Source organism: Phalacrocorax carbo, chromosome 7 (assembly GCF_963921805.1).
Source record: "Phalacrocorax carbo chromosome 7, bPhaCar2.1, whole genome shotgun sequence".
NCBI classification, from domain to species: Eukaryota; Metazoa; Chordata; class Aves; order Suliformes; family Phalacrocoracidae; genus Phalacrocorax; species Phalacrocorax carbo.
Window position 1 is genome coordinate 44,774,953 of NC_087519.1, and position 13,318 is coordinate 44,788,270.

General features: G+C 39.0%; 1 protein-coding gene across 1 annotated transcript in view; it reads right to left on the reverse strand.

The window, feature by feature from the left end:
- The window catches only part of WWTR1 (WW domain containing transcription regulator 1), an 82,306-nt gene that overhangs the window by 4,348 nt on the left and 64,640 nt on the right, over nucleotides 1-13,318 (reverse strand). The window contains exons 3-5 of the mRNA XM_064457773.1: nucleotides 10,261-10,460; nucleotides 1,241-1,374; nucleotides 574-686 (exon numbers count right to left, since the gene is read on the reverse strand). Of these exons, the coding sequence (XP_064313843.1) occupies nucleotides 574-686; nucleotides 1,241-1,374; nucleotides 10,261-10,460 (447 nt within the window). The remainder of the gene's footprint in view (nucleotides 1-573; nucleotides 687-1,240; nucleotides 1,375-10,260; nucleotides 10,461-13,318) is intronic.

Below are 13,318 nucleotides of genomic sequence, written 5' to 3' on the forward strand. Positions count from 1 at the left end.
CAATGACTTCAGAAGGAAGTTTAGGTGAGGAAGTGCTGAGAGCTTCATTATCTGGAAAAAACTGGTTGATTTCCTAGTTATTTATTTTAGTATTTTAGACACCATGAGGACACTGATATAAAAATAAATACACACCAAAACCTAAATTAGCTATATACGTTCTGTCTGAAGGCAAATCTAACTTTCCCATTTTAAGAGACTAATTAATGACACTGATTTCCCAGAGTTAGAAAACACAGTGATTTTTATCAAGAATGTAACCCAAGACCAGATTTTTACTCCTCATATCTTGGACTATGGTATGAAAAACAAATTAAGGCACACATTTTCCAACTTTTACTTACTTTGTTTAGTATCAGTCTAAGGTAAAAGGGTAGAATCTGTATCTAAGTTAAAGCTGAGAACGTTCTGGGCACTAGGTACCTTTTAGGCATTTTCCCCTACAGTCTCAGTCAATTTGCTTGCATAGGAAAGTGAAGGATTATTGTTCAGTTATGCAGTTATAAAATATTACTGGTTATAACACAAAGTTATTAATATCATTAGCCTTTAAGCTAAATCAGAGTATCCTACCTGTATCCATCTCATCTACGTTGCTGAGGAAATCTTCAGGTGTTGTTGGAATACTGTAGCATCCCAATCCCAAGCCACTGTCTGTACTCTGTTCCCTGGAATGGTATGGCCCACTATAAATCGAAACATGAAAAAGCCTCAGTGAAGATGTTCTGTTAAATACAGTCCCTGATCATGGTGTTTGGAAAAAACACAGCAGAGTAGGTTAGATATTGAAATTAAATACCGTGTCATTTAAGCCTCATTCTCAACTACTGGCCACCCATGGGATCATGTTATACCTGCCCAAATATAAAGCAACCGAAGTGAGGACACTCTTAAATTTTGAAATACACACATGTATGTGTAACCGTCTAGACAAAAATGGTTCTGACAGCCTAAAAAAAAAAAGAGTTTATTTACTCTTAGGTAATGCACCTATTCTACCTAGAGTTTTCTACATCCACCTACAGTACAATTAAAACCACCTGTTACCATTTTTTTATATTTTTCTAAGATTCCTTCTTGAAACATAAACTGAAAGATTCCAGGTCAGACACTCAGCTGTACCCCCTGTTCAAAGTAAATACAAAAGAAGGTGATATGGGAAATCACTTTAGAGAGACAGCTTCAGAAGTGTAGAGAGGGCAACAGAACCAATTGCCTAATGAAGAGGACATGAACTTGCCTGTTCAGGAAAGGATCGGATCCGTTATTTGTAATAGGCCTCATGTCTTGTGTCATGGCAGGTGTATTCACAGCTGTCTGAACTGGGGCCATGTTTTCTGAGTCCATGGGAAGTTGTCTGCACAGAGCAGCTTCCTGAAAAGGCAAATAAATATAAGGGAATGGTTATTCCAATAGCTCAGAAGTACTGTGGTCTTGTAAGAAGCAAACATATAATATATACACATCTTATTTAGGAAAGTAATTCTAAACAGTGTAACTGATGACTATTTGTTTACACTAGTGTGAAAAAAACCATAATGTAGTCAGACAGTGTCCTTTATACCCACCTGTGCTGGCTTAAAAACCTGCAGAATCTACCTTTCAGTTACTATTACAGCTGGAAGCCAGTCCCATAGTTCAGCCAGCATGCAGATGTGTTTGAGGACTTTCTAATCAGCTTCACACTAAACCAGAGAGCCTGTTTGCCTGTTTAAACTAGCCTCACTCTTTTTGTGTGATGCAGATCATGAAATGCTCATATAAATGGCTTTACTGGCAGAGCTGTCACATCACCTCTAGTGAGTGGTAGTGGCAGACACCCAGGGGAAAGTCAAACCTCAAACAAGCACAACTACCTGCAGAATAACTGCACCTCTGAAGCCTTGCTGGCCACAGAGATAATCCCTACAAAATCAAATTATCTATGTTATAACTTAGGGTAACTTGAGTGCTACCTCATCATAAAACACTGATAGGCCTGCACATTACAACTGATTATTGACAGCCTATCCACACTTCATGGGCCAGCTAATTCCAGCTGAGGGTTGTCACATACATACTAGAGCTGTGCAACACTCAAATTACAATTTTAGTTTACTGTTCAGTGAGGCCAAGTTCTCTGAGAGCTGAAGTAGCAATAATAAAGTAGTTAAAAACCTACAGACTCTAAATTTAGTCTTCCACGTATCTGTTTCTAACAGCTTAAGTGAAATCACTCTCAGTTTAAACTGGTACAAAAGAGAGCAAAATCAGGCACTGAAACTATGTGAGTTGCTACTATGTGACATAATTTGCTATATACCAGGGCAGAAGAATACCACTTGCAACCATAAAGTACTTAACATGTTCGAAGAAAACCACTGGAACCACTTTGACCCCATAATCTTTAGAATAAACCCTCTGCCTAGTAACAAGCATCTGTCTAATGACCTGTCCCATGTACACTGGCTTTAGGATGACAAATGAGCAATGACAGCCAAAGGAAACTTGTTTCAGAACTCTTCCTGAAAGATAAATTTTTCTAGCATTATCTCTGTGAAACAACCATGACATCTAGTGGTACAGAGGTCTATACAAAGGTTGTTTGGCTCCAGGGGTTGTTCCAAATATCCTAAGACCTTAAAAAAAATAAAGCTGTATCTGTTTTTTACCTAGTTTACTCATTATTTTTTTAAGAAGTAAACAAAGTAAATAGTCCATTTAAATCCTAGTAGAAAACTTCTCTCCACTGAATCAGTCATTCACTCTCCCAAGTACAGAAAAAGATTAACATGTTTTTGAGGCTAGAATATGATGTTTTACTACGTTTTCAATTGATTTCATCATTGAGGAGGATAGGTCTGGTCTCTTCATAATGCATTGAGAATTAACATATATTGGTGCCCACCGATGCAGTTTCTTTTATAATCAAATTATCAATATAGTCACTGATAAATAATAATTTACAGTAGATGGTGTCATTATTTAGTAAGTTAATAATAAATAGTCTAAGGATTCTTAATAGCTTATGTATGATAGCTTATGTATGTCATTACATTTGTCAAGTTACAATTCTAATGATGATGTTTCTATTTATAATTAAATCGGCTGGAGTCTGTGAAAATGTACAAACCTCAGAAAATGGGCAGACTGCCTTTTTTAACTCTACATTAAGATACTGAAAGTATTTGTTTTAAATATAAGAATAGCAACTGCTGCAACACAAGCAAGGCGAATACTAGAAAGACAGCAAGAAAGAAATACAGAAACAGAAAGGAAGAAAGAAAAAAGAAACACATAAAACGAGGCAGGATATACCTAGCTAGGATTTTTTTTGTTAAAGTCCAACCCAACAAAGAAGTTCATGGTTTTTGGTACTCAGACAGTACATTTTCAAGTCTCACAGGGTATTTTTCCACAGTAATAAAGATAAGACCAGAAGGGGGGGGGGGGCAAACAAAAAAACAAAACAAAAAAACCCACACACACCACAAAAAAACAACCAACCAACCAGCACCTTTTCCCTAGTTTGCCAACATGTAAAATACATGTTGGTTATCATTCTGGTTGCTCTAATTTTTAAAAATCAAATGCTATTAGTAGATATAAAATAACTGAGAACATCCTGTTCAAGATCCAAGTATTTGCCTCTTTCAGAATATTGTGACTAAGTCCTAATTTGATGAAAATTATTTGTCTTTGCTACTTTGCACATGTGTTAGCGCTATGAAAATCCTGCTCCAATACCACCCTTTTTTATTGTAAGCATGATTGAACATTGGAACAGGTTTCTCAGAGAGGTTGTAGAGTCTCATTCCTTGGAGATATTCAAAACCTGACTGGATGCAGCCCTGAGCAACCTGCTGTAGTTGGCCTTGCTTTGAGCAGGGGAGTTGGACTAGGCAATCTCCAGAGGCCCCTTCCAGCCTCAACTCTCCTGTGACTCTATGAATCAAAGAATGACCATGTGCACACATACATCTTTCTGTACAAGATTATGGCTTTCTGTTTTGGACAACCTTCTTAATAATTGCTTGCCAGCTGTCATGCCATATTTTTCAATTGCCAGACTGAAATTCAATTATACTGTTCAATACAACTGCACTATATCAATCATAAGCCTGAAAATTTCTTGCCTGTAGGAGGTGGTGGAAAAATCTCTTCTGTATCCAGCAACTCTCAATGGATCATATAGTACAAATCAGTGTCTCAACTTGGTGGGGACTGAAGGGGGGGTGGTAGGAAAGAGCTTGACAAGCTCCCTGCTCAAAAACAGAAAAACTGAACTAAAAATATGCTGCCTAGAAAAACATTAAAGCTGAAAAGTCGGTAAGAACAATTAATGAGAGATGACAAAGGCTAATGACCAACTTTCTACCAAAGAGCAGTGCCAAAGAAAATCTATGAAGGAAAAGTCATGCACCTGTGGAGAAGAAAGGCCATTATTTAAGGGTGTATTTGTTGACAATTAGTAGGTGGATTCACAGCAGGAGTTTTGAAACTCTTTTGACTCAAAATGCCAGATGCTAGCAGGGATGATATTCTAGTGCCTTGTGTTTCCACAACAGGTAGTGACATATTGACAGTCTGACGTTCTATCAGAGTAATGAATTTTATGTAGTTGTGCTCACTATACTGACAAAGACAGCTTATTTCTGAGACTAGTAAATTCTATTACTTTGAAAGACTTGTATTCACGCCATTTGTTTCCACAGGCATTGTAGAAGTACTGTGTTTAAGACAAAAGGTCTGTAAGAAGAAAGTGAGGAAAGGTTTCCAAGCAACACTGAAAAATCTGTGCAACTCCATGGAATTGTTTTTAAATAGAGACAGAGATAAATCTCTTCTTTATGGAACACATTTAATTAAATGATCACAGGAAACATGAGGCTTTTCTCATTCTTCATGTCATGCCCTTTCCTTTGAGCTCATCACAGAAGCATAAACACACCTCTCCCCAAGACTATTATTCCTCTGGTAGCTTTCCAAAACAGCAAAACACAAAGCACTAGTAGAGATTTTTGAACTTCCAACTATTTAAAAAATGTGGTTACCCATAAAATCAAAGTACATTGCAAAAAACATAGTGTTGTTCACAAATAGAGTGTCACCTCTTCAATGCTCCATGAAATAAATACTCTTCCTTCAGGTACGACTTCCTCCAAGCTCAAGATTGGAGCAACCCTATGAGGAAGAGGTCAAGCAAAGGAGCCAGGAGACTCAAATGGATAAGCAAAGAGCTTCTAGAAAAACCCACATGGAAGAAGGTCTACAGTATGTGGAAAAGGGGACTGGTCACTTGGGAGGAATATAGGAACATTGTCAGGGTATGCAGAGATGCAACAAAGAAGGCCAAGGCCCACTTGGAACTAAATCTGGCAAGGGATGTCAAGGATGACAAGAAGGGCTGCTTCAAATGCTTCAGTAGTGAAAGAAAGACTGGGGAAACTGTGGGCCAGCTGCTGAACGAGGTGGATGTCCTGGTGATGGATGCAGAGAAGATGGAGTTACTGAATGCCTTCTTTGCTTCAGTCTTTACTGCTAAGGCTGGCCCTCAAGCATCCCAGCCCCCAGACATGAGAGAGGAAATCTGGAGAAAGGAAGCCTTCCTGTTGGTTGAGAAGGATTGTGTTAGAGATCATTTAGGAAAACTGAATCCTCACAGATCCATAGGCCCCAATGGGACACACCCACGAGCACTGAGGGAGCTGGTGGATGCTGTCGCTATCCTCTCTGCGAGTATCCTCTCTATCGCTATCCTCTCTGCGAGAGATACCCTCTCTGCGAGTATCAGGAATAAATCTTCCTCTGCATTTGCATACACTGCTCCCTCTACAGCCTCTTTTGAGCCCCTGTATCTTTCTGTGCACATATTTATGGAATAGGATCAGGGGATCAGAAAGGAACCTCTGGGGAGCATTGCCTTTTTGTGACCATCCCTGCCCTTCCCAACAAGGTGCAAGATGGCACTTGTGCACACAGAGAAGCACAGGGACATTTCTCTGTCTTCAGAGACTTCTTACTGACATCACCTCGAACTACTGCCATTCCCAAGAAGCTCTTGAGCAGCAAGCAGATTCCCCCTTCTCCTTTGGAAAGCTGACAAAACCAAATCAGTACGTAAAAAAAATTAACTCTTTCCAGAACGACAACACTGAATAAAGAAACATTTAAATAGAAGCTGTCATACTGGTTTTCTGAAATGCTGCCCTGCTTGCAGGTACTCAGCCTGCTGTTCTAAAGCCTTTACCAACTAAATGAAGAGGAGGACAAAGGAAGAAACAAATTCCCTAAGCAGAGATCTTCCAGAATGCATATTCCTCCGGGCTGGGTGTGCTGCTCCACCCGAGCAGCTGCAGCCAGGAATGGCTGTGGGGAGCCAGCAGCTGCTGCCAGGCTGAAGGGAGGTTTGTGACCTGCCAAAAGAATTCCTCCCCTCTCACTCAAACTCTCTGCATCTCCTCACGGTTGCTAGCAGCAGTGTGCACGCTTACTCAGCATTTTCCCCTTAGATAGGTTACACTAGAAAAGCAAAAGCAGCAGTCAGGGTCAGGGCAGGAGTAACTACTTGAACACTGATGACTCCAGGGGGATTTGTCGCATTCTTCTCAGCTGCCAGGGTTCAGGAGTGCTCAGGTTACTGGCAGGAAGTTCACAAAGTTCTGTTAGGAAGGATGGATTTTGCATCTTGCTTTCCTTGAGTGGGAAATACATTGTTCCCCAAGAGCTACACTAGTTCTGAAAATTTTAGTAATGCAAAGTGATACTGTCCTGCTTTATATAATGTGAAGCTCAAACAAACAGTATAGGTAGAGGGTGGCACTGGGCAGAGTAAGTTGGAGGTTTGATTAAGTACAGCACAGCTGCAGAGTGTTGTGCATGTATTAGTTTCAAAGTAAAACAGAGTCAGCAGAACAGGGAAATCAGCCCTTGTGTTAATGGCACAACTGTTTTGAAGCTTAATTTGCTCTTGTCCTGAAGCAAGAACGGAAGCAAAGAGAGTAAAAATAACTAAATATGTTATTAGCACGATGACAATTATGACTAAGCTCATACCAGATATTCCCACTCTCTTCCCACACCCATCTCAATTATGTTCCGAGCTCTTGATAGTAAAGGAGAAGGTATGCAAAAGACTTAAGATCACTGTGTAGGTCAGAGACCACCACCTTGAACACAGTTCTGCACACACAGGTAATGTATCATAATTAAGGGTAATGGAAATTGAAGATGGTCACAAGATGCTTCTGTCTGTACAGCCTCCACACTTGGGTCTGAACCATGAAAGTCAAGTTCGGCCCTGACATGAGCAGGTAAAAAAATTCAGAAACTTTAGTGTAATTATATCTGCCTTTCACCCTGTTCAGCAAAAGCACTGAGCACTTGCTTAACTTTGAGTACGTATGTATATTCACCAGAGGATGGGAACAATCACATGCAAAGGTAGCCAAGTGTTGCTGCAGGAGCTATAAAACCGCATAGTTTTAATGCTTTTTTTTTTTCCCAAATGCAGCTAGATGGTGCTGTACAATTTCAAAATGTATTAATGAATTTTTTCTAATTACTTTTGATAAGAAATTATTTTTTTTAAGTTCTTATACATATATTTAGAGGAACTAGGTAAAAGAGTAAAAAAATATAAATGAAGCAAATATATTGTTGTAAAGTGTTTTTACAAATATTCTCACTAACATTTTTACGATTCTCATCAGACATCCATTTTCATTTTGTTATCAATTTCTCTTTTACAAAAGCCTACTACATGATAGCATGTACATTCATCCTACATTTGGTCTTTTTGCCTGCACAGGATGAAGTTACTAAGGTTCCAATTGTGTAACTGGAGAGTAATTTGACTTATATATGCATGTAAATGGGAAGAAAAGTACAATCATATTCTTGTTAGAAGTCTGTATTAGTATAAAGACTCACATCAAACTGCATTTGCTGTACATGAAGGAAAAAAGCACTTTCAATACAATTCTAATAACCTTCAATTTGGTGAGCAATTGTAATAATGTCTATTATTACTTTTTGAAAAGTGATGTTTTGGTAAAATGCAATTAAAAATATTTGTTCTGAAATAAAAGCATGGAAAAAGAGCACCTCAAATCCTCAATCATTACAAACCTTAAAGACCTTTTCTTCCATTAATTTTACTGAGAGAGTACGTTTAAAAAAACACCAAACCCTACATATTTAGCAGAACCAACATTCAAAGGCTGCAGAGAGAAAACCAAAAAGCTGGCCATTAATTTGAGGTTTTCATGACCACTGCCTCTACAAGATGACAAATCCTTTGTGAGCACATCTCCCTTCTGGAAAATACACTCTGATCATCCAGACCTCTATTTTAGACTTAAAAATTTTAAAGATGCACATGTCCCTTTCTTTGCTACCCACAAAGTGTTCTACAGGACACTGAGATGCTCCAGTCTGTTTTCAACACTAAGGTGTTTTCTCTCAGTCATTCTACTCCAGACTTGGAAGGAATGGTGCATCACTTCTCACTTACTTGAAGCTAGTCAAGCTATGACACATACTCTGCTACTCCTCCTCAGAGGGCATCTAAGTGTAAGGATTTTTCTTAGGTTTCTTTCTGCATTTTACACAAGTCACTAACATTTCAAAACATTAAAGCATCTTATGGTTCTCTAATAAATCATCAGAAAAGTTCAGCCAATTGGCATCATTAGCCCAGGAACAAACATGCTTCTACATGCAAAGAAATGTCATACTGTATTTCTAAATACAGTTTAAACAATTACCCTAAAATAACCACAAATTATGGTACAATTCCAACAGCAAGAGGACTGAAGGCATGAAATAATAATTCCACAAAATTATTATTTGCACAGAGGATGGAAGTAAGGATGGGGAACCCGTGAGGAATACAGACATTGCCTGAGCATGCAGGCATGAGGTTCGGAGAGCTGAAGCCCAGCTGGAATTTAGTCCGGCCAGGGTAGTCAAAGACAATGAGAAGGACTTCTGTAAGTACCTAAGTGACAAAAGGAAGTCTAGGGAAAATGTGGGCCCAGTGCTTTTCCTATGAGGAAAGGCTGAGAGAGCTGGGACCATTCAAGCCTGCAGATGAGAAGGCTCGGGGGGATCTCATCAATGGATATAAACACCTGCAGGGAGGGTGCAAAGAGGACGGGGCCAGGCTCTTCCTAGTGGTGCCCAGTGACAGGACCGGAGGCAATGGGCACAGACTGACACACACGCTGTAGGAGGTTCCCTCTGAACATCAGGAAACGCTTTGTTGCTGTGAGGGTGACCGAGCACCGGCACAGGCTGCCCAGGGAGGTGGTGGAGTCTCCATCCTTGGAGATGTTCAGAAGCCATCAGGACACGGTCCTGGGCACCCAGCTCTGGGTGGCCCTGCTTGAGCAGGGGGGTTGGACCAGCCGACCCCCAGAGGTCCCTTCCAACCTCAGCCAGTCTGTGATTCTGTGGTTTTGTGAAAGTTCCCATTTTTAAAGGTACTTAGAACTCTAACTGCAGCATTTACAAGGCTACCAATAATAGTGTTATTCTGGATAAAATGTACTTTGTTCACATTGTTCCTGAGTTATTTATTTTCTCTAAGGAAGCTGACTAACATGCCATGCAAAACACAACAGCATCAGTGGAGTTGTCCGTAACAGAAGAAACACAGTTGTTCAAACTTTTAGTTTCCTTAAGGCAGTGTAAAGGAAGTTACGTATCTATTTTGTACAATGAGTCATTATAGAGAGATGAAACTTAAGAAATAGAACAATAAACAAAACATCCACAACAAACCATCTCTGGAAAGTGTTCACATCAGAGGTATTCATGTAAGATGTGAATGTGATTTTAATTCAAAGGCAAAGAGTGCACGTTACACAGTTGGGATCGGAGTCAAGAATAACTCTCTATGTTCCGCCTGTATCTTTAGTGAAGCATGAACATGGTCTACTATGCAACCCAAGTTAAACTGAGAATTAATCAGCGATAGTTGCTCCCGATTTATAAACAGTCGCAGAACAGAATTTGGTCCTTACACTAGTGTTAGAGCTGGTAAGAAAGACAAGAGGTCTTTACCTCCTGACAGTTGGCCATTTTGTGTTCCGATCAATGCTAGTTTAGAGAAAAAAAAGGAAACGTTCTATTTATATTAGCCTTTTGGTTACCCTTACCTAAAACAATGGTTAATATTCACATAAAGTAACAGAGCCACTAATTGTACCTGGTAAAAATTTGGATGCATTGAACTAAAGGCTTTTGAACAAAATAAAACAGTATGTTTCCTGTTACCTGTCGCAGTAACTCCTCCTGACGCATCCTAATTCGCTCCCTCTCTATCTGGATTCTCTGGAGCCTTAACTTCTGCTGCTGCTGTTGCTGTGTGGTCAGTGCACTGGGCAGGTTCAACAGCCCTGGCTGTGGAGTCTGGGGAGGACGACTCTGCTGCGACATGGCTGTGCTGGGTGTTATTTGGTGCTGGTGATTCATGACTGTGGGAAAGAAAATAAATCATGGCTGGTTAAGTAGAATGATACTTCAAGATAAGAGGACCAAGGACACATGTTGCTCATTTACAGTGAGTATGGAGTTGTTGGAATTACTGTACTTGAAATGACTGAGATAACTACTCCATCTGGCAAGACCTGGTACTAGTAATTGCTTATTAAATTATTTTTAATATTTCATATATGTATAAAACACGAATACTTATATTAAAGCAAGTATTCATCATATTATGTTCATCCTGGTTCAAATATTTACTTAAGTACACGTAGTAAATGACATGCAAGTTTTAACTGAAAATTCCTCTACAAATCTGTGCCTATGACATGCAGTAAGCTAGTAAAAATGTTTTCAATCTTAACATTTTATTTTTCAGATCTATATTAATTATTTTAAGGATAATTACCAGCATAAATAATGAGCACTCTGTGTGTTTTCCACCACTGTGAAGGAGATACACACTTCTTCCAGCAACACACAGATGAGAGATGTTCTAGTTCCAGTTAAGAAGCAAACCTCGTAGGAGGTCCTGTTCCCTGGCAGGCTGTAGCCTTCCTGTATTACCATGGACAAGTCACAATTTCTGTGTACTTATCTATAATTGAGGGTTAGTATTATTACTGTATCTCACAGAAGTGTTTTAAGCACTCCTTACCTCACAGACACTCACACATTACAGTAATGAAAAGTTCATCTAATGAGATCGAGCGACAAGCTGGACTGTCAGAAGTTATAAAAGCAGCACAATAAAAAGACATCAAAAGCTATGTTTCCATAATATCCTTAACATACTTTGACTTACTTTTTACAAAGCAGGTGAAATGTAAGGAGAAGGCAATTTAATTGGATCTATACCACATTCATAAATAAGAAGGTAAAGCAGTGAGAATCACTAACTTTTCTTGATAGGTGTCTCTGTCTCTTTAGAACAAACACTGCCCTTTTTTTCCAAATGGCCTCAACTATTCTGTGTTTCAGGGTGCAGTCAGTTAAGTTAGCTGAGTTCACAGGATGAGAAATACTATCAATAGCAAAACAGCGTAACTGCAAGTTAATAATAGAATCATACCAGCTTCATTATCAAACTCAGCAAAAATCTTTTATCAGTCTTGTACTGAAAAAACCGCCCAAACTCACTGCTGCTTTAAACAGTAACATAGGCAAGAACAGAGTTTAATGAGTTCTTAAATGCAAGCCTGTATAAAATTAATCCAAAAAAGATGCCAAGTTAAGGCCTGGCATAGCTCCTCTCAGGAGCTCCATGAGTCATGTAAGGTTAAATTTACAATTCATGGTTTCATCTGCAAAAGAATAAATAATAAAAATAAAAATCAATAAATAATAAATACATAATAATAATAAATAATAAATTATAAATTAGATATCGAGGTGTCTGATTTTAGACCCGATTTAACACAACAGAGGGATTTGTAACTCTGTCATGAATTCTGGATATGCGAGCACCATATTGTAGAGTTAATGCCTTACAAAAAAAAACCCAAAATAGTCTTCTGCACATTTGATCAACATCTGAAACCTTATCTGTTGGGATATTCAGATTTGGAAATGAACCACTAACTCCCCACCTTTGGTAGGATATTCAAAAGGTTCATCTGGGGAGTAACTCCATAGATTGCAGGTCAGAAATGGGACCTTTTGTAAGCAAACCTGATGTATACCCATGTAAACCAGCTAAACCCTTCCACTTGCACACAGAAGGTTGCTGTTCAGACAGTTAATGTTGCTTAGACTGTTAATGCTACTTAAACCAACATGATCTTTTCTGGTCAAATTCAGAAACTATAAATCAGAGCAGAATTCTCTGTTGGATGGGCATTTTTATTGAGAAAACTGTTATGAAAAGAAATTGCAAGTCTTTGCGTAGCTCCACAGTCACACTGCTAATCATGCGGCAAAGCTAAAACAATCATTTGGCACCTCTGACAGCAGGTATCACTTGGCCACGGAAACAGAACCACCCCTTCTCTCTAGGAACGTTTCCCTCTTAGTAATGGGCTTGGAAAAAACATGAGGAAAATCAGACAGAGATGGGAAACTGCATAGCCTCTGCTTGTACCTTTTTATTTTTGCATAAAATGTATCAGTTCCAGGCAATGCAATCTAATACCTTTTGTGAACTGCGGAGTGAACAGTCCCTTCATTTCCTTCCCCACCTTCACATTTCCAGTAAAAAACATGTACAGTACCTAAAGCCAGTCTGGATTATAAGTGGCAGCCAAGTATTACTTTAAAAATGAATGGACTTTTTTGCAAGGATTCTTTCGCTAATGGGGCAATAGCACAATTAGCAAAGCCTTGTCTTTTAACAAGAACACCCCAGATATTAAAATACTCTCTAGAAGACACACAATATTTTTCTGTCCAAAGACCTAAGATTTGTATCTTCCTTTTTATCTTTCACTCATTTCTATTACCATATGAGAACTGAAATCTCAACTCAGATCTGTGCTTCTCAGACCTGAACATATTTATGCTGTGTACATGTTTGACCTTGAAGAATGCAGTACAGCAAGCACTGTTATAAGTGTGCTTTGAAAGAAATGGGTTGATGATTTTAGAGCCTGAATCAAATGTGTGATACCCACATGATGTGAAATGCTGAACTTCACTCACTCTGCCAGTTCCAAGTCAAAATTCTTTTTTGAAAGGTTGACTTTATGCTAGCCAGCTTTCTGCCAGATCAGGTATTGTCTTGTCTTGTCTTTCTGCAACTGGAGTAAGGCAGGTACACAGGCATTAGGCCAACATACACTTTGCCCTGCTTCATTTGACAGAAATATTTACATGTGCTTACATCAGATCTGAAGAAAATTTTTCCTTCTGA